This window comes from Bubalus kerabau, chromosome 1 (genome assembly GCF_029407905.1).
Source record: "Bubalus kerabau isolate K-KA32 ecotype Philippines breed swamp buffalo chromosome 1, PCC_UOA_SB_1v2, whole genome shotgun sequence".
NCBI classification, from domain to species: Eukaryota; Metazoa; Chordata; class Mammalia; order Artiodactyla; family Bovidae; genus Bubalus; species Bubalus kerabau.
The window spans coordinates 195,702,721-195,728,986 of NC_073624.1; the positions used below are offsets into that span (position 1 = coordinate 195,702,721).

The 26,266-nt window shown below is 44.1% G+C and overlaps 1 protein-coding gene across 1 annotated transcript in view; it reads left to right on the forward strand.

The window, feature by feature from the left end:
- Nucleotides 1-26,266, forward strand: part of MARCHF3 (membrane associated ring-CH-type finger 3) — a 156,476-nt gene that overhangs the window by 97,555 nt on the left and 32,655 nt on the right. The window contains exons 2-3 of the mRNA XM_055548666.1: nucleotides 17,739-17,982; nucleotides 20,914-21,118. Of these exons, the coding sequence (XP_055404641.1) occupies nucleotides 17,795-17,982; nucleotides 20,914-21,118 (393 nt within the window). The 5' untranslated portion in view covers nucleotides 17,739-17,794. The remainder of the gene's footprint in view (nucleotides 1-17,738; nucleotides 17,983-20,913; nucleotides 21,119-26,266) is intronic.

A 26,266-nucleotide genomic window follows, 5' to 3' on the forward strand; every position in this document is an offset into this window, starting at 1 on the left:
AGGCTAGTGATTTCTGGCTTCTCTCCTAGTCAAGTTGACTGCCGCCACTGGACACAATGGCACCTGTTTTCCTCCTACCCATGCCCATCTTAGAACTTTACGGTAGGAATTATACTTGCATAGGCTCTAGGTTCCATGGCTTAATCCAGGATGGTAAGATTTTACAGTGAACTGTTAGCATGAACATGGCATTCTATTACAATCATTAATTGAATAAATTAAAGTTTCATTGGATTGAAAAAAAGACAGTATTAGACAGGGCATGTGTGTAGGATATGCTTTTATTTGCATTAGCCAAGAAGTCAGGACCTGAACATGTGGTTGGCAATTCAAATAACTGAGTAATGGTATTGCTTTCTGACAGAGAACTATTTACTGGAAAGATTCTCAGTAGGAATTGAATTGCTTTTATTAGTTTATTTAAAGCACGCAGTTCCCTTTTCACCTCTGTTTCAAAAGGCAGTATTTATGCTATTTCAGAATGTGTGAACATCCTCCATTTACAGAGCCGTGGAAGATGTTTACTGCCCGTTCCCTGGTTCAGCAGCTCTCAGAGAGTTCCAGTGAGGCCAGAAAAAAACCCAAAAAGCCTGCTTTCATCTTCCTCATCCTCTTTGGGATGCATTTCCTGACCAGTCCCTCTCCTGGGCAGAGCAGCGGTCCCTGCTGGTGTCTGCAGGGCCATTTACGAATTTCCTCTGATCCCTTTTCTCTGTTATTCCTCTTCTCATTGCTTTGTTATCCTGCACTCAATTTCCAACTTAATAGAAATGCAGATGGGCACATGAGTTTCTAGGTTTCCCAAAATACACATTTTTCATGAGTGCTTCCTTCTTGAAGTGTGTGGACAAAGCCATTATCTTCCCATTATTACTCTGTTTTAATGTCTAACTGACAGATGCCTGTCAGTAAAACAAGGTGATAATGGGCAGAAAATATCTCTGCTCCTAGAGAGCATAAAAGAAAGCTCCTGGATTCCTGTCAGTCTCAGAGACTTGTCAGCCGTCATTAAGGAAGACCTATGAAGGGCCTAAGTGTTTTCCCCCTTATTAGTGAGAAAACGAGAAGGAGCTGTTTCTAATACATGTGCAGAGTTCACCCACATGCAGTTTGTTCCCCTGTGGAAGCTCGCCCAGCGTGTTAAAGCACCACCTTTGCAGCCTGGAGCTGGGTGTGGCCATGCCAGATGGTACCTGAAGGCTTTACGGGACGGGAATGGCTTCCTGACGGATCATAGACAAAGCCCAATAATGGGATTTTGACTTGATAGCCTCAGCTATTCAGTCTGAAGTGGTGTAGTTCTGCTGATGGCTCCCAGACTGGAGGCACCTTCTGATGTGTTTAGTAAATACTACGATGGTGGAAACCCACAGGGGCAATTTGACACCAAGTCATCTGTGCCACAATTAGCAGGAGGGGAGATTTTAGTGATTGTTCTCGTTTTCCCAAGGGACCCGTAAATGCAGACAACCACTGTCTGCAAGGAGTGACCGGCCTGGAGAAAGACTTTATCAGACCTAGAGGGGACAGTCATATACCAAAGCAGGTGAGGAAAACAGTGCCTGGCCTTCCCATCAGAAGACAGCTACAAGATGACAGGGATCTGTGCTTAGGCTTAATTTTTGTCCTTGTAAATTACAAATCCAGATCTCTGTACTCAAGCAGAAGGGTTAATTATAGGGTGATGGTTTGATGGTTTTTTTTTTTAACTTCAGTAAAGGCAGATGATGGAGAAGGCAATGGCACCCCACTCCAGCACTCTTGCTTGGAAAATCCCATGGACGGAGGAGCCTGGTAGGCTGCAGTCCATGGGGTCTCACAGAGTCGGACATGACTGACATGACTTAGCAGCAGCAGCAAAGGCAGATGGACCTGTAAAAATAATATGAAAGTGAAAGTTGGTCAGTTGTGTCTGACTCTTTGTGACCCCATGGACTATACAGTCCATGGAATTCTCTAGGTCAGAGTACTGGAGTGGGTAGCCTTTCCCTTCTCTAGGGGATCTTCCCAACCCAGGGATCAAACCCAGGTCTCCCGTATTGCAGGTGGATTCTTTAGCAACTTATAGACAATAATGTGGAGAAGGCAATGGCACCCCACTCCAGTACTCTTGCCTGAAAATCCCATGGATGGAGGAGGCTGGTGGGCTGCAGTCCATGGAGTCCCTAAGAGTCGTACTTGACTGAGCGACTTCACTTCCACTTTTCACGTTCATGCATTGTAGAAGGAAATGGCAACCCACTCCAGAGTTCTTGCCTGGAGAATCCCAGGAACGGGGGAGCCTGGTGAGCTGCCATCTATGGGGTCGCACAGAGTCGGACACGACTGAAGTGACTTAGCAGCAGCAGCAGACAACAACAAAAACAACTTAGTAATAAGATATACATAAAGCACCAGTCCCTTACTCTGAAAACTGGCAGTCAAAGGAAGGAATGAAGAAATGATTATGCCTTTTCTATGCAAATTGTTTCTCAGAAACCAGATTGAAAGGGTTGATGAAGGGAAGTTCTTCTTCACATAAGAATTCTAGTCACTAAATGTGGAAGGGAAGTTCAAATTGAAAAAGCATAATTTTGTAGACCCCAAATGAAACCATTGATTCAAGCACCTGTCATCAATGGATGCAATCATTAGACCATTAGAAACATCATGAAGAACTCCACAATGAAGGAATCAGCCTGCCATTCATTACCTGAAGCCACTAAAAATGGATCATTATATTAGGAGCCTTCTGCAATGATGCAGTAAATAAGTACACAGTGCCACCAATGAGTTATTGTTGCAGAAGAGTTGACAGTAAGTTTCCAGAAAATGCAGGGGATAAAAGAACAACTTAAATGATCAGATCAGATCAGTCGCTCAGTCGTGTCCAACTCTTTGTGACCCCATGAATCACAGCACGCCAGGCCTCCCTGTCCATCACCAACTCCCGGAGTTCACTCAGACTCACGTCCATCGAGTCAGTGATGCCATCCAGCCATCTCATCCTCTGTCGTCCCCTTCTCCTCCTGCCCCCAATCCCTCCCAGCATCAGAGTCTTTTCCAATGAGTCAACTCTTCACATCAGGTGGCCAAAGCACTGGAGTTTCAGCTTTAGCATCATTCCTTCCAAAGAAATCCCAGGGCTGATCTCCTTCAGAATGGACTGGTTGGATCTCCTTGCAGTCCAAGGGACTCACAAGAGTCTTCTCTAACACCACAGTTCAAAAGCATCAATTCTTCGGTGCTCAGCCTTCTTCACAGTCCAACTCTCACATCCATACATGACCACAGGAAAAACCATAGCCTTGACTAGACAGACCTTTGTTGGCAAAGTAATGTCTCTGCTTTTCAATATGCTATCTAGGTTGGTCATAACTTTCCTTCCAAGGAGTAAGCGTCTTTTAATTTCATGGCTGCAGTCACCATCTACAGTGATTTTGGAGCCCAGAAAAATAAAGTCTGACACTGTTTCCCCATCTATTTCCCATGAAGTGATGGGACCAGATGCCATGATCTTCGTTTTCTGAATGTTGAGCTTTAAGCCAACTTTTTCACTCTCCACTTTCACTTTCATCAAGAGGCTTTTTAGTTCCTCTTCGCTTTCTGCCATAAGGGTGGTGTCATCTGCATATCTGAGGTTATTGATATTTCTCCCAGCAATCTTGATTCCAGCTTGTGTTTCTTCCAGTCCAGCGTTTATCATGATGTACTCTGCATAGAAGTTAAATAAACAGTGTGACAATATACAGCCTTTACGAACTCCTTTTCCTATTTGGAACCAGTCTGTTGTTCCATGTCCAGTTTTAACTGTTGCTTCCTGACCTGCATACAAATTTCTCAAGAGGCAGATCAGGTGGTCTGGTATTCCCATCTCTTTCAGAATTTTCCACAGTTTATTGTGATCCACACAGTCAAAGGCTTTGGCATAGTCAATAAAGCAGAAGTAGATGTTTTTCTGGAACTCTCTTGCTTTTTTGATGATCCAGCGGATGTTGGCAATTTGATCTCTGGTTCCTCTGCCTTTTCTAAAACCAGCTTGAACATCACATTCACGTACTGCTGAAGCCTGGCTTGGAGAATTTTGAGCATTACTTTACTAGCGTGTGAGATGAGTGCAATTGTGCGGTAGTTTGAGCATTCTTTGGCATTGCCTTTCTTTGGGATTGGAATGAAAACTGACCTTTTCCAGTCCTATGGCCACTGCTGAGTTTTCCAAATTTGCTGGCATATTGAGTGCAGCACTTTCACAGCATCATCTTTCAGGATTTGGAATAGCTCAACTGGAATTCCGTCACCTCCACTAGCTTTGTTCGTAGTGATGCTTTCTAAGGCCCACTTGACTTCACATTCTAGGATGTCTGGCTCTAGGTCAGTGATCACACCATCGTGATTATCTGGGTCATGAAGATCTTTTTTGTACAGTTCTTCTGTGTATTCTTACCATCTCTTCTTAATATCTTCTGCTTCTGTTAGGTCCATACCATTTCTGTCCTTTATCAAGCTCATCTTTGCATGAAATGTTCCTTTGGTATCTCTGATTTTCTTGAAGAGATGTCTAGTCTTTCCCATTCTGTTGTTTTCCTCTATTTCTTTGCATTGATCACTGATACTACAAGAAAAATTAAGAATGTGGCTATTCACTGTGGAGAACAGTGTGTAGATTCCTTAAAAAACTGGAAATATAACTTCCATATGACCCAGCAATCCCACTGCCTGGCATACACACCAAGGAAACCAGAATTGAAAGAGACACGTGTACCCCAGTGTTCATCACAGGACTATTTATAATAGCCAGGACATGGAAGCAACCTAGATGTCCATCAGCAGATGAATGGATAAGAAAGCTGTGGTACATATACACAATGGGATATTACACAGCCATTAAAAAGAATACATTTGAATCAGTTCTAATGAGGTGGATGAAACTGGAGCCTATTATACAGAGTGAAGTAAGTCAGAAAGAAAAACACCAATACAGTATACTGATGCATATATATGGAATTTAGAAAGGTGGTAACGATGACCCTATATGTGAGACAGCAAAAGAGACACAGTTGTAAAGAACAGACGGACTCTGTGGGAGAAGGTGAGGGTGGGATGATTTGGGAGAATAGCATTGAAACATGCATATCATATGTGAAACAGATCGCCAGTCCAGATTTGATGCATGAGACAGGGTGCTCAGGGCCGGTGCACTGGGATGACCCTGAGGGATGGGATGGGGAGGGAGGAGGAAGGGGGGCTCAGGATGGGGAACACATGTACACCCATGGCTGATTCATGTCAATGTATGGCAAAAGCCACTACAATATTGTAAAGTAATTAGCCTCCAATTAAAAAAAAAAAGTGTGGCTATTGAGATGGGCTCATGTGGAGCCCTGTATGAGTTTCTTTAGCATGGAGGAAAAAAGAGAGGTGACTGTGTGCAAGTGAGAGGGACTTAGATGTATCCAGATGTTATACCTTGTCTGGATCATTTAAACAAAGCAACCATAACCTACTGTATAGCACATGGAACTCTGCTCAATGTTATGTGCCAGCCTGGATGGGAGAGGGGTTTGGGGTAGAATGGATATATGTATGTGTATGGCTGAGTTTCTTGAAACTACCACAACATTGTTAATCGGCTCTACCCTGTGCTGTGCTTACTCAGTCGTGTCCAACTCTTTGAGATTCCATAGACTGTAGCCTGCCAGGCTTGTCTGTCTATCGGGATTCTCCAGGCAAGAATACTGGAGTGGGTTGCCATATCCTCCTCCAGGGGATCTTCCCAACCCAGGGATCAAACCCAGGTGTCCCGCATTGCAGGTGGATTCTTTACCATCTGAGGCACCAGGGAAGCCCAGGAATACTGGAGTGGGTAGCCTATCCCTTCTCCCTGACCCAGGAATCAAATTGGGGTTTCCTGTGTTGCAGGCAGATTCTTTAGCAGCTGAGCTACAGGGGAAGCCCCTGGCTATACCCTAATACAAAACAAAAAGTTTAAAGTTGGAAAAAAAGATTTTTCAAGATAATTGGAGAAATTTGAGTACAGTTTGGATGACAGATGAGACAAAGAAATTATTAAGTTTGCTAGGTATGATCATGGCTTTTCAGTCCTGTAAGATATGTCCATGTTTTTAGAAATTCATATTGAAGTATATAGAGGTACAATGACAATTTCTGAGATTTGCTTAAAAATTTTAATAGGATAGAATGAAGGAGGTAAGGGTGAAATGAGCGTGGTAAAATCTTGATTAACTGTTAGACTGAGATGATGGAAAATATGTGGGTTCCTGAATTCTATTTGTTTGAAATTTTTCATGATAAAAATATTTTAAAAAGAGTAACAGCTCTCTCAGAAGGTGGTGGGGATCCATTGGAGATGTGATTAGCAAAAGATCATTCTCTAATGATAAAAAAAAATTTTTTTAATATCCTTTATTTAAAAAAAAAAAGTTTTGTTAGATTTTGGAGGTAGTTACTAAAAACCATTTTCATCGCTTTATGTCAAGCAATTGGAGGGGAATTTGGGAGACAGATAGTCCCCTGTGTGAAAGTGAATGCTGATCTTAGCTGGAATAACTTGCTTTCTTCAGCATCTGCAGTGCCTGGTCTCTAAGGACCTATCTGGCTACATGTGTTTTTCACATTTATTAGTGAAATTGAAGATTCAAGAGTAAGACACAGTCCTCGGGAACATTGTGTTAATTTGTGACACACTAGAGATTTTTTAGCCCATAAAGCAAATGAATGAGCTCCGTGGGGGTATAACTGTTATTTTCACCCTGGAAGGCAGTAAAGATCCACTGTATTTATTAAGTACTTAGAGAATGGAAAGTGAATAGTGCTATGAAAATAGAAAAATACACTCTTGCCATTAACAGTGTGATTTTTTCGTCTGTTCTGAAGGAAAACTACCATCAGATGAAGACTTTAACATTAAGGTAAACCTCTGTATATTTGGTTGTTTGATCTTGAGTAATAATTCAGTGTCCATGTAAAAGTTGCTTTTGTTTCTGTCAAACAGGTGGGATGAGGTTAAGGAACCTCACCCATTATTTTTGCAAGGACGAATATACAAAGAAATGAACAGATCAGATACTTGATTTAGGTCCTTCCCTCTGAGTGGTTGAGAGGCCTAAGGGAAGACATCCCTCTGTATAAGCTGATGATCTGGGGCGTTTCTCGCCGACTGTGAAGGCTCGGCTCCCCTGGAGGCTTAGGGAGAGAGTGGGCTGGTTCTCACACTGAACAAGTCCAGGTGAAGCTGGTGCTCCAACAGGTGGGGGATGTGTAAGATGCAAGGACGAGTGCATCCACCAAAGTCAAGATGCATGGCAAGATGGGACAGCCAGCCAGAGAAGCAAGTGCAGGAGGGGGCACATGTTCTCCTTAGAAAACATAAGGCCTCAGAGGTCCCTTTGAAGAGGTTCAGAAGTGCTTTGCATTGAGGTAAGTAGGAAGCAAGGACAAATGAGGCCCCATTCACCACAAGTTCATGGTCCACAAGAATTTAGGATATACAACTGTGAAGAAATTAAGTGATAAAGACGGCTCAGATAACTTGGTCCTGGGCTAAGTGTTAGTTTTTTCTCGTGCTTGTTTATAGCTTGATGGTTTAAAAGACTGGACACTTTTAGGGAACCAGTGAAAAGAAACTGGTTTTTTTGTGTATGTGTGAGTGTGTGTAGTGAAAGGGTAGTGGTGTCCAAGAGCAGAGTAATTCCAGGGGGCATTGCTGTGGTTTTTACCTCTGTTCATACAAGACTGACAAAGCATTTCAGCCCCTACAAGACATTCGCTTGGGAAAATGGGAGGGAAGTGAGGGCTGCAGAGAGGTGGGCTAGGCAAGGGGACTGGAGGTAGGGTCTAGAAGGGACCTCTCTTCCTCACCCTGGCCCTCGGCTGTTGTGAGATGACCCTGCAGCCCTGCAGTCTTTTATTTTGGAATGGTTGCTTTATAGTGCTGTGTTAGTTTCTACTGTACAGCAAAGTGAATCAGCTATAAGCATGCAAAGATACATCCCCTCTTTTTTGGATTATCTTCCCATTTAGGTTACCACAGAGCACTGAGTAGAGTTCCCTGTGCAATACAATAGGTCCCCATTGGTTATCTATTTTAGATATAGTGTCGGTCATGTATATATTGAGGTCAATTCCAACCTCCCAGTTCATCCTGTCCCTCCCTTTCCCTCCTTGATATCCATGCCTTTGTTATCTACATCTGTGTCTCTGTTTCTGCTTTGTAAATAAGATAATCTATAACAATGTTTTCAGCTTCCACATATATGTGTTAATATACAGTATTTGTTCTTCTCTCTCTGACTTACTTCCCTCTGTATTACAATCTCTGGGTCCAGGCATTGCGGTCTTAAGCACTGCCCGTTACCAAGTGACCACCACAGGCCAGGCACATATCTATCCCAGGGCCACAGTGTCAGGAAGGAAGCTGAGGCTCAGTGCCAAGTGGGTGCTGGCTGGCAGTTCAAACCCTAGACTCCTTGATCCAAAGCCAAGGCTCTGTCCTCTCCCCTGCAACGTCCCCCAGAGCTTCCTCTGAATCCAAAGCCAAGGATGTACAAAGGTAACACGAAATACCTAGAGATTCTGACCATGTGAGAAAGAACCAGTGGGGTTTGGGGACCTTCAGCAATATGAAGCATATGATGGGGACCCTACCCATAATGCCAGAGACACAGCTAAAAAGCAAAAGCCGAAGAGTGTTGGTCTTTGCCCTTGCCTTGCTATTTATTCCTCGGCTAGCTGAGTAAGTTGGGATATCCTTGTGTGTAAATGGAGGTCAGCCAGCCATACGTCTCCTGGGGCTCCAACAAACACTGCAGAGAGGCCTGGGCCCCCAAGCCTGGCAGAATGCAGAGCTTGGACCCTGCCTCCTGAGAGGGCAGGATGGCAACCTCCACATGGCCTTGGTGAAATGCAGCCCAGGAAAGCCCTGGGGAATGCTGGGGTTTAAAATAAGCCATAGCTGGCTTGATTCCAGGCTGCAGGAGGCTGGGGTCAAGACGGAGCACATCTGTGTAGCTAGTAGGGAGTTGTTTGTACAGAGGAGAGCGAGACACGACTTGGAATGAGCCCCAAATCAACTTCCTTTAATGATGGGCATTCAGTTGGACACTGGTGGAAGATGTGTATGAACCTAATCACAAATCCAGAACTTGCAGTCCTCAGAGCATCTTCAGCCCTCACTTGCAGCTGAAATAGCTTCCTCCCGTATCCTCAGACATCCTGATCAGTGCGCCGTCCCCTTCATACCTTCCTTATGCTAGACAGGTAGCCATTTGGCACAGGGCACTCTGTATGTCATCTGAACCATACACTTTTATTGCTCATCTCTGAGTAACGTCACATGAACATCTCATTCTACTTTGCCTGCTCCCATCTGTTTTTCAGACTTGACATTTAAACTTTTCTGATGTGCCCTGATGGTTCACCAGCCCCCAGAACTCAACCAGGCAGCTCTGTTTCCCCTCTGTTCCCCTAACTCAGCAGGGCGTCCCAGCCAGGACCAGTTGTTATTTACAAGTGTGATTCAGCCGTCACTGTGTCTTTGAACACACAGGGTTGTTGCTGTGGGATTTTAATTGCCATTTTCCTCTGTATAATTAAAATAAAATGAAAAAATGGGAGTGTCTCCAAAATCTGAATTAATTTCATGAGTACTTCTTGAGGGGAAAAGTATGTATAAATATGATAATTGTTACTTGCCTTTAGCAGAACTAGAGAATTTTACCTGGCTGAAAATAAAATATAGTCATTTTAAATGGAAGAAAAATTAGTCTGATACTTTTTGTGGCTGAGAATCAGAATTAATAACATGGATGGGAAATGATAAATAACTCTGGATATAAGTTTCAAATAGAACACAGGGAACAAGCTGTAACTCTCTCTGGAGCCAGCTTGCCTTATGCTGGTCTGGGCTTTTTTCTCCCTGGGGTTCATCATTGGTATTTACACATTTCTCAATAAAATGCCATAACCCCCAAATCAAACATTCCTTCATGCTTGGAAACAGGCATTTCACCTGCTTACTCTGCTCTGTAAGGGTGACAATGAGCACGTAGCAGAGAAAAATGAAACGACAAAAAGAGAAGGGTTTTTTTCCTTTTCTTTTTTTTAATTCACTGGGCCCCTAGTGTTTCACGCTGCAGACTTACCAAGCATCTGATGGGCATGTTTATAAAGACTTGGATGGTCACTTTATCTGGAATGACAAACTCTCCACTCTACATAATGAGGTCAGTGAAGCATCCAGAAAAGAAATGTATAATTTGGTAGCTTGGGTCTGTAAGCACAGCCCTGCTGTGGCTATTTAAGTTTAATGAAGCAGCTACTTTGCCGCTAACACGCTCTTAGTGAATAGCCTCCTTGGCATGTTTTTGAAAACTTAAATGTTGCTGGTAATCATGTCCCAGCCATCTCCTTGGAGAGCCTTTGTGCCCTGTTCTCAGAAGAAATATGCTGCTTTTACATGTTAATGGCTTTGAAATTAGTCATTTGCTCCATTTTCATTGGAAAGGAAGGTCAGTGTGTGATTTCCTGCCTGCCTTCATTTTCTCTGAACATTCAGAATTCTAAGTCAGTTCATCAGCCATGCAGTGTACTGTCTGGTTATAACATGCCTAAAAACCCAGGGAAATATTCTATCAAAGAGTGTTCCTATTCTCAGAGACTGTTCTTAGAATTCAACTCAGAGGGGAAAGTTCCTGGACAGGTCATTATTGCTATTTTTCCCCCTTTCAATTACCAAACGACTTGTATCATCCATTCCTTGGCCTCATTAGAGGAGGACTTGCTCCATGAGTATGCAGCTCCTCGAAGAGGCTAAGGGACACTTTAGAGACCCCTTTTGAAGCAGATTTGCTCATGTAAAACTAAAGTCAGGTTTCTGAATCCTGGATCAGCGTTAACGATGCACAGCTCTGTGGGAGCAGAAAGCCGTCTAGCCATGCCGTAGTTCTGCACTTTCATTACCTCAAATTTAGGGCATGGGGTGGTGCCCTCTGAATCAGCAAGTACGTGATTGCGAGTGTTGTTATTGGCACTCAGTCATGTCCGACTCTTTGCAACTCCATGGACTGCAGCACACCAGGCTTCCTCGTCCTTCATTATCTCCTGGAGTTTGCTCAAATTTATGTCCGTTGAGTCAGTGATGCCATCCAACCATCTCATCCTCTGCTGCCCCCTTCTCCTTTTGCCTTCAATCTTTCCCAGCATCAAGGGCTTTTCCAATCGAAAAGTAAGTCAGCTTTTCTTATTAGGTGACCAAAGTATTGGAGCTTCAGCTCAGCATCAGACCTTCCAATGAATATTCAGGATTGATTTCATTAGGATTGACTGGTTTGATCTCTTTGCAGTCCAAGGGACTCTCAAAAGTCTTCTCTAGCACCACAATTTGAAATCATCAATTCTTTGGTGCTCAGCCTTCTTTATGGTCCAACTGTCACATCCATACATGACTACTGGAAAAGCCATGGCTTTAACTATACAGACCTTTGTCTGCAAAGTGATGTCTCTGCTTTTTAATATGCTTTCTATGTTTGTCATAGCTTTCCTTCCAAGGAGCAACAGTCTTTTAATTCCATGGCTGCAGTCACTGTCTGCAATGGTTTTGGAGCCTAAGAAAATAAAATCTGTCACTACTTCCACTTTTGCCCCTTCCATTTGCCATGAAGTGATGAGACCAAATGCCATGATCTTAGTTTTTTGAATGTTGAGTTTTAAGCCAGCTTTTTCACTCCCTCTTTCCCCCTCATTAAGAGACTCTTTAGTTCCTCTTCACTTTTTGCCATTAAAGTGGTATCATCTGCATATCTGAAGTTGTTGATATTTCTCTCAGCAATCTTGATTCCAGCTTGTGATTCATCCAGCCTAGCATTTTGCATGATATACTCTGCATATAAGTTAAATAAGCAGGGTGACAATATACAGCCTTGTCATACAGTGGACTCATGTACAAAGCCCACTTTGCCGTACAGAGCCTAATGGCTCTGCAGCCTTGGAGAGAGTCTGGGAACACTCCAGATTATTTGGTGACCTGTGCTTATCTTTGGGAAATGAAAAGCAGGACTTGAAATGGTTAGACTCTGTACTACCAGAAACTTCATAGGAATATGTAGTAAACTCTCAAAAAAATGCTTGTTTGAATGGATGAAAGAATGAGTGAATCCTTCTGTTGAAAACTCTGATTGTGGAGATGATACACAGGACCCTTCCAGGTGTATTGTGATCTGAGGAGCCTATTTTTTAAAATCTCTGGAATTATCATTAGGGTTGAATTTGGAGGTCCAGGCTAGCTCTGGAATACCCCTCTGAGCTTAGGCCTGTTCAGCCCACTGCCCAGGGAGCCCACATGACTAGGTTAGTGCCAGCGTACACACAGTATTATGCCCATTTACACCTTTAAATCCTGTGGACAATTTTTATACCCAAATAGAGTTGCCAACGTACCAGGTACCTCCCCCAAATAACTTTCTCATCTTACATCTGAGAAATTAAAGTTGACTTGGCACTGAAAACACAGCTCTGATAGAAGCAGGCTTGAAAAAGTATCTGGGAGTGGCTTCTGTTTTATTTTTCAGTGTATTTATCATGCAGTAGATGAGCTAAGATAAAGATATGCCTGTATTCTAAGTTGCTTCAGTCGTGTCCAACTCTTTGTGGCTCTATAGTCCACAGGCCACCAGGCTCCTCTCTCCATGAGATTCTCCAGGCAAGAATACAGGGGTAGCTTGCCATGCCCTCCTCCAGGGGATCTTGTTGACCCAGGGATAGAACCCGTATCTCTTAAGTCTCCTGCATTGACAGACAGGTTCTTTACCACCAGCGCCACCTGGGAAGCCCAAGATAAGGGTAGCTACGGTAACAGATATGAATACCAAACATAATAGTAATTTTTCATCATGGATCTTTACTAAATATTTTCATGGAAAAGTGCAACCTGTGTAGGGGGCTATGGAGGTGACAGGTCTTGGGAGAATGAGAAGTTGGGTGCAAGGAAGATTCCCTCTGTACTCCCCACTGGGAGAAGACGGAGCGGTACAAGGTCAGGGCTCAAGTATGATCTAAAGGGTCCAGTGGGTACAAATTGACCAGCAATGGAGGAAGACAGTTATAGAAGACAGAAACAAGATGCAGCTCAGGCCAGACAAAGAACAAGAAAGAAGGTTAATGTAGTAATGTGCATATGCATAGCTCCCTGTGCATGGCTCATCCAACTTGAGAGCACGTTCACATGTCTCATCTTATTTTAGACCTCACAAATAACCAGAAGAGGTGGCTCAGGAAGTATCAATACTCTGATTTCAAATGCAAAAAATCTCAGCAAAGTCTGAGAGACTGTATGGTTTACTCCGGTGAGTGATGAGCCAGGGTGCAGGCTTAGACGTCCTGCTTCTAAGAACAGAGCCTTTCCTGTAACTCCACGATCTTTGTGGAGGTTCGGGGGCTGTGGGGCACAAAGGCTGCAGGGGTGAGCACGGCTCGCTTCGTTGCCCTTCCCCCACGTCTTCTGAATGCATCCTCATGATGCCAGCCGTGTTCCCATGGAAATCACTTACCTTCAGCAGCCTGTTCAGCCATGATTAGCTGCAGCCTGGTTGGGTCCATGCTTTTATGAAACTGTACTCTAGCCTTTAAAGGGGTCACAGTTTCACAGACAGTCCTTTTTATCTTCACAATTGTCTAATCAGGCTTTCATTTCTGTAGCCACTCCTTCCTTTTTCGTCTCCCTCTCACACACCTATTCCCAGTCCGCCCACTGAGTGCAGCAGAATTTGGCCAGTGCCAAATCATGTTTTATTCTCAGCCTGAGGAATTATATAAGGTGTCAAACCTAACCAACAAAGAACTCCCATCAGTGTAATTTGAGGTTTCGCATTTATATGGACACTGCTCCCTCCCAGCATTAGTGTTTTTGTCCTGAGAAAGCCAGAGAGCAGAATTCTTGGGGGAATTTCCTAGGAGCAGTATTGATTTTAACAAACAAAAAAAGGCAATCAAATGGCACTTGAAATTTTTCAGGAAAATCAGTGGAAGACCAGTGCTAGGCTACAGACCCTGACTAGGCTACAGCCTGACTATTTTTAGCATCCTCAGCAAGAGCCTGCTGTTCTCCTAGGTGGCTCTGGAAGAGACAGGGCAAAGCAGGGGGCCATTGTCACTGCCCCAGGTGCAAACATGTGCATGCCAATTGATGCCCGCAGCCTGCGAGAACCACTCCTGCCCCATGCCTTGATCTCAGCCTCAGGGCTTCTTTTTTACTGAGGTTGGGGAGATGCTCCCCTCTCTCTTCTTCCACCTGATTAGACTCCCTCTTCTGGGGCTAGTGCCCACTCAGCCCTTCCCACCAAGGTCAAGGTGCCCATCCTCCATGTAATCCCTCCCGCTGCATTTTCAATTCAAGACACAGTCTTTAAGGAGCGTGGGGACTCACCTCTGGCACACCGGCCTTAGTACGTCAGGATTATTCTGGTGTGTGGTGGTCAGCGGACGTGCCGGTATGTTCTTCAGTGAGTGTTGGACGCGAGTATCATTTCAATCAGGACACTGATTGCTAAGTTGGGTGCAGAGCATGAGGGAAAGAGCCAGGGCTTGCTTGCAGGAGAAAGCAAAGTAGAGGAGGAATCTTTTTCCTTTATGCCCAATTCAGTGCCTGGTGCTCTCTGTGAATGGAATAAACTGATCAGCTGGTGGGTAATAGCTCTGTTACCTTTGAGAAGGCAAGTGAAATGAAGAATATCATCTAAAAGTAAAATTATACTTCTAAGGAAATTCTACTTCCAGAACTGTTTTAAGGGCAATTTTATTGCAGATTTAGGTCATACATTTAGAACTACTACCTGTGTGTGTGTTTATGTGTGTTCAGTTGCTCAGTTGAGTCTGACTCTTTGCAAACCCATGGACTGTATCCCACCAGGCTCCTCTGTCCATGGGATTCTCCAGACAAGAATACTGGAGCGGGTAGCCATTTCCTTCTCCAGGGGATCTTCCAGACCAAAGGGATCAAACTGCGTCTCTTGCGTCTCCTGCATTGGCAGGCAGGTTCTTTACCAACTGCGCCACCTGAGAAGCCCTCAGTGAGGACTTAGTCTTAAGTTTATAAGTGAATGAACCTGGGGACCTCATGTGTCTAAGAGGCAGTCCCCTCATTAAGGGCAGCCTCAGTGCTGACCAGCCGGGCTTCCTTTTCTCACTCTGCATCCCTTCTCCTCCTCCTTGCAGCTCCATGTAATGGGGGGAGGGAGTGCTTGGGCCTCTGAGTTGGAGTTATGCAAAACCCGAAAATAGACTCTCAGAGCGCACCCAGACATAATGATTTCGTACGGCAAGAAGGTCACTGTGTCTGCTTTTCCTGCCAACACACCCCTGGCTCTTAATCTATGGCTGCCTTGTGAAGCAAGAGAGCTGTGCCAGGAAGTTACACTTTGTGATTGTCAGGCACTATGAGAATTTAAAATCATGTCAATGGGGTTTTATCAGGGCAGGCCAAGGGAAGAGGGGTTAGACATAGTTTTCGAAGCTGACCTTTGAACATCCTTTTTGTTTTGCGGTCTGAAAACTTTGGGGAAAAAAAAAAGATAAAGCTATCTGACCCCAGTTACAAATCAGCTCCACCCTGCCAATCCTGCCAAAACTTAAAAAGCTATCCACCCAAAAAGTTTACTGTGGTTATTCAAGTGGTGGCATGTTGAGTGAGTTTTATTTTCTTTGCGCTTTTCTGTACTTTCTTTAACATATATTTCTTGATTTTGTAATGTGAGAAAAAATAAAAGAGACAAATCCTCTTTAACAAGCAACACTATACTAGCTAATCAGCTCATTGGGCTTTTTGAATGCTCGGTACCTGGGGGTTGAGAAGGCTGTAGGGTCATGATACTCGGAGCCCTGCCACTGCCTCACATCAGGCCTCAGACCATGGCTGGTGTCCACAGCCCCGGCCCCATTGCCAGTTCTCAAAGGGCTCCTGGGAGAGGCCAGACCGCAGACCCCGAAAGGACTAGAGGCAGCCAAGGAGGACAGGAAAGGGAGGCCAGCCAGACTCCTCGGCAGGAAGGAGGGGATTCCATTCCCATCCACTGGTCAGGGCTGTGGTTATGTGCTTGTCAGCAGTGACCACATCAGCTCAAGTTCATCTGAAAGCCTGGCATTCTCCTCCTGAGAATGTCCAATGGATGGACATTGCTCTGGAAGTTGGGCAGACTCTATTTTCCAGACCTGTAGGAGTCAAGTAAAATGTAGTAAATAGAGACAAATATCTAGTAGAAAATAACCCTTTGAGGAATTCCAAAAATCCTCAGGGTTGGGAGGCAGATTTATTTACACTTGGGGCCTTGACCACCCAGACTACTAATTGACAGGAACTTAGTCTGTCCACCAGCCCTGCCACTGTCCACTGAGTCCAGGCTGTGCCGGGCTCAGAAGCTCGAGGTGAGCAGTCTGGGCGGAGACGGTGTGTATGGACCGTGAAACTGTGTCCTCTCAACTTTAGACATAAACAAATGCCTCCTGCGAGTTTCTCTTAAGGCCTCTATTTCTTACACATCACGTGCAAATCTATTATTGGATGCAGTGGAGTTCCTTACTCCACTGGGTCTGAATGCTTTGAACTTGAGGTCAAGTTCAAGCCTACACCGCACAAATTGGGAACAGAATTTCTTGCCGTCTATGTGACAGGCTATGTGTCAGCGAGGTAAGGTCCTTATTAAGAATGGATTATTCTTAACAGGTGGTAGAGACCTCATTCATCTATGTGTTCACCCCTGAGAAGGCAGTGTCCCTAGATTTTAAGTGGTACACAAAAAGAACCAAAAGCTTAGTACTAATGTATTTATTGTAATGTCTATTAAAAATATATATACGGACTTGCCTGGAGGTCTAGTGATTAAGACTTTGCCTTCCAATGCAGGGGGTACAGGTTCAATCCCTGGTCCGGGAGCTATGACCCCACATGTCTCACCATCAAAATACTAAAACATATTGTAGCAATATTGTAGCAAATTCAACAAAGACTTTAAAAATGGCCCACATCCAAAAAAATAAACATCTTTAAAAGAAAATTGGTATAACAAGTTCATCAAACTCATCATTTCATGAATAACTTTAAGACAAGGCTAAAATAGGTTAACTTTTTAAAGGAAGCTAATTTTCAAGACACGTTAAGTAGATAATTTTGTTATGGAACACAGATATGGGAAAAGTCAGAAATGTGGTTCATTAATTGAGTGATTCATGTTTGGCAAATATTGCCCAGGAACGTGCTACTTGGCCAAATTCACATGGTTTTGTTTTTTTTTCTCCCCTTTCGTTTTGCCTTTCTTCACTCTCTTTTTAATCTTAGCATCTCAGAATGAAGCTGCATAGAGAATAAATTGCTTCCAAGAAAAAAATAGTCGCAAACGGTTTTAATAATGGTTCTAGTAACTCTGAGAGAGTGTCAACAAAGACTTATTGCTTCTCTGGCCCGGAGCGGGAGAACTGCTTATCTTCTCTTCAGATCTGGCTGCAGGGCCCACCATGCCCTCCCCTCTCCGATCCTCGGTGTTTACATACACTGACTCGCTCACTGTCCTGTTCATAACCATATCTACTGTTTCTCGTGGGCTGAGTGTATGCGGTATGCGTGTGCTTTGTAAATGGTTGCAAGATAAAGTACCACCTGTTATTTCTATTAAATCATGACACGATGATGGTGGCCATAATTCTCCGTTTTCTATTAAGTACCCTGCCCAAGTAAACTGTTTTCTGCTCTCTCTTAGATGGAAATCCTGTGTGAATGTGGAAGCCATTAGCAGAGTAATTGCTGTCTGTTACCATGACAACCAGCCGCTGCAGTCACCTGCCCGAAGTGCTGCCAGACTGCACCTGCTCCGCTGCGCCCGTGGTGAAGACCGTGGAGGACTGTGGCAGCCTGGTGAATGGGCAGCCGCAGTATGTCATGCAAGTTTCCGCTAAGGACGGGCAGCTGCTTTCAACAGTAGTGCGGACCCTTGCCACCCAGAGGTAGTACCACCATTAAAATCAATGAGTCTGTGATTGATCCCCAGCGCTTTCTGTCAGATGTGAAATGCTGAAGGGAATGTAATTAGTGCTCAGGTTTTTGTGTCAGGTGAGAGGAGGTCCTGGGGAGGAAACAAAAATAAAAAACTATACAAGTTCTGTTATTGCCATTTCTATAGCAATGGGGCAAAAAGCTAAAACTCACCCTGTGGAGTTTTCTGCTTAAAGTCACACTCGCAGAGAGCCAGGCAGGGAAGGATCCCACAAGGCGCGGGGTCACTTGCTTAACATTTGTTATTTTGACCTTGTGACGGTTAATTACTTTCTTGTCGACTTCAGGTACTAACAAAGGTAGCCGCCTTTGTTAGGATAGAACCAAGGAGGCCTCTGGTTTCAGGTGACTGAGCCAAAGTGACTGGACACGTGGGTAGAACTTTTGAAGTGACGTTCTGGTGTGCAGGCTAGTCAGCACCCCGTGATTGGGGCTGATTCAGCGCAGCTTCCTGGGGGGTCTCCTCAGGCACATCCCCATTTGGGGGACTCTTCTGCTGCCTCCTCCTTTGCCCTCCACATGCCCCCTCCACGATCCTTCATACACACTCTGCCCTGTGAAGTACTATCATTAACACCCGCAGCTCGTGTCCCCTGAGTGATGAACTGAGCCAGACTGAAGGCTTTGAGCAGCCCAGACATGGTTTATCCAGGCCAGCCCTTTGTCCCTGGAGGTCTCCCCTGGTGCTCTTGCCACCCACTGGCAGGTGGAGAGCCACAGGCTGCCTGGCCACTAAGTGCTCCTCGGCGTCTCCATTTATTTCAGAATGAGTAAGTGGGATCTGTCTTATGACTGTAAAATGTATTTCAATAGTAGACATGCCCTATGATTTCACTGCTGACACGTCTGACCCTGAAACTTCGGGTCAGTCACTCAGACCTCAACTGCTTACCTTGGTCTGAGCAATTCAGCCAACTCCTCCAGTGCAGATACAGGCTTATCAACCCCTACGTGCAACAGGACCCCTGGTGAAACCACAGCATTCTCTGTACCACCCCGAACTCCCTGGCCCCACAAGTCGTGGCTGCCAGACATGGAGTCACCCACCCACACGTGTTATAAACATTATCCACGTGCCTTCTGCTGTCAGTCTGTTTGGCTTTCACAAAGCAAAGAAATGAAAAAAAAAAAGGGTCAATACATATTTTTCTACATCTGGGAAAACTTGTAACAATTGGTTAGGTCTCAGAATACAAGGAGGCCGTGAGTGTAAGTGCTCGCTGTGAACTGAGACAGATAGTTATCTGTCCGCATGTGCCCCTGTCACCCTTGAGCCATCAAACACCTCATTTGATCAGGAAGCATGGGCTGCAGAGCTGAAACGGCTGAGACCTGGGAGCCAGTTTGTGTGTGTGCACGCGTGTGTGTCAGGCATTTTTACATGTTCTCCTACCATACAGTAGTGTAAACCAGAACTTTTACAATTTTATAAGCATTTGGTTCAAGGTGAATGATGGAGGCCAGGAATAATGACAGAAAAAAGTCAACTCTTTAAACTTTCTTTTCCCACCCCTGAGCATGTGGGGCTCCTTTTGGCAAGTGGGAAGGAGCCTCCTTTCCTCTTTTAATCCCCTTTTAGCCTTCACTCAGTCCCAGGATCATCCCCAGAAAAGCCTTTGGGAAAGAGCAGTGTTTTCGTGGCTGTTTCCACAAAGATGGAGCCAGAGAGAGGGGGGTTAGCATAAGCCTGGGTCACTGTCTGCTTTGGGGGACAGGAAGAAGTGGGGAAAGGTGGGTAAATCGGCCAGTCGTTGGGTTGGCACATACAGTGATGACATTTAAAAATCTAATACCCTATAAGGACCTCCAGCAATATAAGAAGACATTGATCAGAGGCGGATAGCCCTCCAGTATCCATTGAGAACTGAGGCCGTCTTACTTGGAGCTTTCCCTTGGCCTCTGACGTATGTGATGAGGGCCATGTCATTTGATTTTCCCCGACCTGAGTTTTTCTACAAGTGAAAATAGTGAGCATTAACTAGGCACTTACTACATGCCAGTCCCTCATCTAAGCTTGTAGCCTGGATTACACTTTCTCATCCTCACAGTCACCATATGAGGAAGGTACCCTGCTTTGAGCCCATTTTAGAGATGAGGAAGCTAAAGTCCAGAGAGATGACATAACTTGCCCAAAGTGAGCCAGCTCATGTGCAGCAGAGCTGGGGTTTGAGCCCAAGTGGCACGACTCCAGAGCCTGCCTCACTAGCCACAACACCATGAGTCCTCACAGGGGTGATGTTTCCAAGTTAAAGGCCAAGCCTTGGACTGAGGCCACCTTGGTAGGACATACCTTTACGGGCTTTCAGCCGAGTGTCCTCAGCAGCCTGAAGCGCAACATAGGAAAGCTCCAGCTCTGTGCTCTGGCTCAGGCTGCTGTTCTGTGTGGCGGCTTCAGGGTCAGCTGCCCATCTGTTTTCCTCCTCTCACTCTCCCACTAAAAAGAGAAAGGCAAAGAACCTCTGGGTATTCAAAAGTGTCCCGGCCTAGTTCAAAAGACTCGGTTTGTCTAGAAACTATAATCGGTGTTGTTTGCAAACAATTTCTTACTAGCAAAGGATGATTTTTATTTTTCGATTGGTAGTTTGCCTGAACTACATCAACATCCAAGGCAGAATTAACACATTGCTCCTTTTCCCTCACTATGTCCCTGGGTCCGCCTACTCTGGTATTAGCCACCCCCTAGTTCGTTGTTTTGACGAAAGTAGATGCCCAAGGACCCCAGCCCCCACTGCCGAATGCCAGTGTAGATCTCGGGTTTTAAAGCAGATGTATGTTCTGAGCAGCTGCTGTGGAGGAGGGTCCGAGGGCCCCAGAGCCGGAGGACCATGGTGTGGCGGTGGTTACCAGCCCGTGACCAGCAGGCGCCCCTCCTTCTCTTGCAGTCCCTTCAATGACCGGCCGATGTGCAGGATCTGCCACGAGGGCAGCAGTCAAGAGGACTTGCTCTCTCCGTGTGAATGTACAGGGACCTTGGGGACAATTCATCGGAGCTGCCTGGAACACTGGCTGTCGTCCTCAAACACCAGCTACTGTGAACTCTGCCACTTCAGGTTTGCAGTCGAGCGCAAACCCAGGCCGTTGGTGGAGGTCAGTAATTGGGGCACGTCTTGAAAACTTAGCTCTAATGAGCAAATGATGTCTGCTTTTATGCCCAGCTCACAGACCCTGTGCCGCTTCATTGAAGCATAGTAATAGCTGTGTGTGTGTGTATGTGTGTGTGCGCGCGTGCCTGTGTGTATGTGTGAGACAGGAGACACAGAGTCAGCACTCAGGAGCCAATGGCAGAAAGGTGACCTCTATGAAGTGGAGATGAGAGAGTAGAAGAAATCAGTGTGAGGAGATAGGGGACGTTTTAGAGACTTGATCTCCATTTTTCCATTCCTGTGACACGGAGCAAACAGATCAAACACTGTTCTCTTTGCACACCATTGCTCACCTTGAAGCAACAGATAAATGGGCATTTGGGTTGCCTAGTCAGAGAAATCTTTGTAGAAAAGTATAACTGCGTGTGTGCTCAGTCGCTTCAGTCGTATCCAACTCTCTGTGACCCTATGGACTGTAACCCGCCAGGCTCCTTGTACATAGGATTCTCCAGGCAAGAATACTGGAGTGGGGTGTAGTATAACGCACAAAGACCTACATTTTTGGGTTTGACTAGTTCTACACCTTACGTAAGTGACTTCACCTCTTGGAGTTACTATGAGGGGTAAATGAACTAATATTTATAAAACACTTATAACATTAGGTATATATGCAAGAGTTTGAATTAAAAAAATCTCTCCTAGGAAATTACACACAAGCTTTTTTCAGCTAATAACCTAGTGTTGATATCTCTTTTCTTAAAAGTGATGCTGTCAACCCAGCCATTAAAATGGCAGGACATTATCTTTCCTATTTTAGGAGCCACATGATTCTTCTTTAGACCCGGGGTCCGGTCTTGTATTTTTGTTGTTCAGTTGCTAAATTGTGTCTGGTTCTTTGCCACCCCATGGACTGCAGCACGCCAGGCTTCCCTGTCCTCCCCTGTCTCCCGGAGTTTGCTCAGATTCATGTCTGTTGAGTCAGTGATGCTCTCTATCTCATCCTCTGCTGCCTCCTTTTACCTTCCATCTTTCTCCACATCAGGGTCTTTTCCACTGAGTTACCTCTTCACATCAGGTGGCCAAGGTATTGGAGCTTCAGCTTCAGCATCAGTCATTCCAGTGAATATTCAGGGTTGATTTCTTTTAGGATTGACTGGTTTGATCTTGTAGTCCAAAGGACTCTCAAGAGTCTTCTTCAGCACCACAATTCAAAAGCATCAATTCTTTGGTGCTCAGCCTTCTTTGTGGTCCAACTCTCACATCCATACATGACTACTGGACAAACTATAGCTTTGATTATACAGACCTTTGTCAGCAAAGTGATATCTCTGCTTTTTAATATGCTGTCTAGGTTTGTCACAGTTTTCCTTTCAAGGAGCAAGTGTCTTTGTATTAACTGGAGAAACTGGAAGAAGTTATTAGGTTATTTTTGCCTTCTCTCCTACTCTCCAGCTGCCAGTCAATCAAAAATTGCATATTGGCAACAATAAATATTTTCATACACTTGAACCAGAGCTAGCTGGAAGAAGCCAAGGCATTGTGCCTATAATCCAGTTGGGCTGATAACCTTATTTCAGCTGACTCAGTGGAACTTTGACACTAAACTAGAGCTAGAAATCAAGAAGCCCTTCTTGGAGGCTACTTAAAATAGTGTGTTAGCATGTTGGCACTAAGGTTCTAGAGAGCTCTGCTTATACATTCTCTTGGTTCTGACCTTGAAAATCTAATCAGGACCTATAACTGGGGGCTGTTTTAGCTGTGACCTCCTTGCCAAACGGCACAAAATTTATTTGACTTGCCCCAATAAATGCAATACTCCTTTTTAAGATTCTAGATCAAGTGACCTCTTAATTTAGGTGTCTTGCTGCTTGACATCTACTTCCAGAAATTCATTTTTGTAGAGTGCCATGAGGATTTAGCTCACTACCACATTCTTTGGGATTTTCATTTCAGAACTTCTCTGCAGAGGAAGAAATATAATTAAATAATAAACAAAGGAGGCAAAGATTTTCAAGCCCAATGGCAAAAGTTAAAAAGAAGCCTATTTCTCCTTTCCAGAAACTTTGTGGAACCTCCCCAGCTTGATATTGCAGCTCTTTTCAGGGCAGCTGGCTTCCCAAAGAAAGAAAACCTTGCTTTGAAATGGGCTGTATCCAGTGGTCTTTTTTTTCAAGTGGTCTCTCCCCAGTAGAGAAGACTTTTTACTCGGCGAAAACCCCAGTATGTGTATGCATAATAGCTAACAAAGGCTGGGGTTGGGGTGCATGCATGTCAGATAACACACATGTCTCAGGTCATGCAGTGAACCCTCGCAGTCTCAGAGAGACACATGTACCCCCCACAGAGGTTTCTTCAGAGCCACGGGTGTCAGGCTGTAGATGGACTCCAGGATCTCAGGCCACTGTCATTAAACAAGGAAACAAGGCAAAAGACCTTGAGAATGTGTGAGGTGCTCCGCAAGATTTAGGTCCTCGCCTACAAAAACTTCACCCAAACGGTCACTGGTGGTGACATTTTCATTGCACAAATGGAATGTGACATTTTTCAGAGTTAATGATGATTGAACAAGTTGAAAGTGAAAGGCAGGCCTTCTCAAGCCAGGGGAGGCTGGCCGTTTGATCATCCGATGGCGAGATGAACTTGCTGTTTGACCACAAGCAATAAAAAGAAGTTGTCTTTGGTTTCTCAGCTGGAGGACAAATGAGAACCAGGTGCAGGCAGATTTTTAAACAAATGACATTACTAATTGACTTTTCTCCTCTTACCAAAGGGCAGGTTTATTCACAGTGAGCATTGCTTCTCAATATGTTTACTTCAAGATGAAAATGAATCTTTTCAGCAAATCAGCAAAACCTGCCTATTTGGGTTTAAGCATTAGGAGTATTGTTACTTTATTTATCATTTTCCCTCTTTAATTGCTTTAATCATTACTTTATTTACCAGTAGGTTCTGCCTTCTCATTAAAGCAAGAAAATTCCATAACATTTCATTTCAAAATCAATGTGATAGTAACAACTCCCATTGCTAGAGGAAGCGGTTTAAAAACCCATTTATAAATTTTATTTGTCAGCATCCAGACATTACATCAGTCGGAATTGCCTAACTCCGAAGACTCCCATTCTTTAGTAAACTTTCAGAGTCCTTCATCCACCGTAAGCCTTCATCTTCCTCAATCTCATTCTGAAGATCCTTCCTCTCCTCTTGTCTCTTACACTTTCTGCAGCCAGCAGCTGGATGTTCATTTTTAACAGATCAGGAACCCAAAGCTATCTTCTACACAGGCTACTACATAAAGTCTTTCTTCCCTCTCCTTGCAAAGAATGAGTTTCTACTCAAAATGGCCAAGTCAATAGACGGATTATTAATAGCATCTCCAAACTGGGCATCACTTCTCCACTTTCCACTGACCATCTGGGTGACATACCTGTTGCTCTGAGCTGCAGTGTTTAGGGTGAACTGCAGATTCTCCATGATCTCTTTGGTCTCCAAAAGGCTCAAATTCTTGTGCAAAAAAAATACATTCTACACTTGAAATGAGCCTATTGTAAGGTGAGTAAATTACATTGTGTTGGCCAAAATGTCCATTCCAGTCTTTCTATATGCTGTCACAGGAAAACCCAAATAAACTTTTTGGCCAGCCCAGTGCTTCAGTAAGTTGCTGTGTGTATCTACTTACCTACCTACCTACATGGCGAGACTAATTCTTTTTTAGCCTTTTTAATTCATTTTCAGTTTTATACCCTAAATATTTTCTTGGTGCTAGTATAACGAGGTAGTTTCAACCCAAGAGAGTTGGTTGGGGTTATTCAATTATGGGTGGATTTCCTCTACAGTCCAGCTAGTGTAAATCTCCTAAAAGATCTGTGTCTACTTGGGCAAAGTTTGAAAGGAAAGCATTTGAACTGTCCATAGCAAAAAGGAAAACAGATACAACCCACATACATTTCATACCTACCCAGGCAGCACTTCTCTCAGGAAGGCTACGTATTTTTGTTGATGATGGAAAATGTGTCCAGTGGCAATTTGTCAGATGAATTAGCCCCAAGAATATTGACCTGGTAGAATGCAGTAAATAGACATCCACTAACCATAAAAGGATTCACGGAATGACTAGCCTGGGTGGTTTTATGGTCTCCTCTCTACTCATTTTCAGTTTTCCTCATTTCTATCTCTACGATGAACTCTAATACCATTCTTTTATAAGGGTGAAATACAGCAAACCAATAAAAATAGCACAGTTTCTTCCCAAAACTCTGTGCCTTGACTTCCGCCTTTTGCCGTGATTGCATATCTGATTGAGCAGTTTGCCAAGGAAGTCCAGCTTACTATGTGCAGATAGCGTGCTTGCAACATCAGCTTCTAGGATGGGAATATCTGCCAATGGGCTTTCCTAAGACATATATCAGTAACACCTGCCCTTGCCCGGGAAACTCATGAAGTAATAGATCAGCTCAACAATGTCAAGATTAAAATGAAACAGCCAGGAAATGGTGGAAATCTGCAGGAAAGGCTTCCTAGGATCTGATCTGTCTCCAAACAGGAAAACATGATGATTTTTCACAGAAGGAGTGATTAGGTTTCCGTATTCCTATTTCCCTTTACACAACCCCAGCTGATTGATAGGAATTGTATGAACAATTTAAAAGCTGTTCCCGGTGAGTCTGAGGTTGAGCTAAATTGAAACTGAGAGTGTTTTCACACATATCAGTTACTCAGAATAATGGAATATAAAGCTTGGGAGATGAGGATTAAAGACTTTTTTTTTTCAAACTTTTCGTTTATAATTTTTTAAGTCACTGGAGGAAAATGGTTTTAAAGTGTGCCGAGGATCCAATGTCATCTTCAGCTATACAAAAGGGAGCAGAGTTGAACTGCTGTGAAGAAACGACTTTGTGCCTTGGCGCTTGGCTATTTAATAGATTTGAGACTTCACTGAAACCCTCCTACTATGTTCTGTCAGGCTTAGGAAAGGATGTTGCTCACTTCATTGTAGTGGGTTTGGCTTCTTTTTTTTTTACTTTATTTTATATTGGAGTATAGCTGATCAACAATGTTGTGTTAGTTTCAGGGGCACAGCACAGTGATTTAATTATACATATACATGTACCTATTCTTTTTCAAGTTCTTTTCCCATGTAGGTTTTTACAGGGTA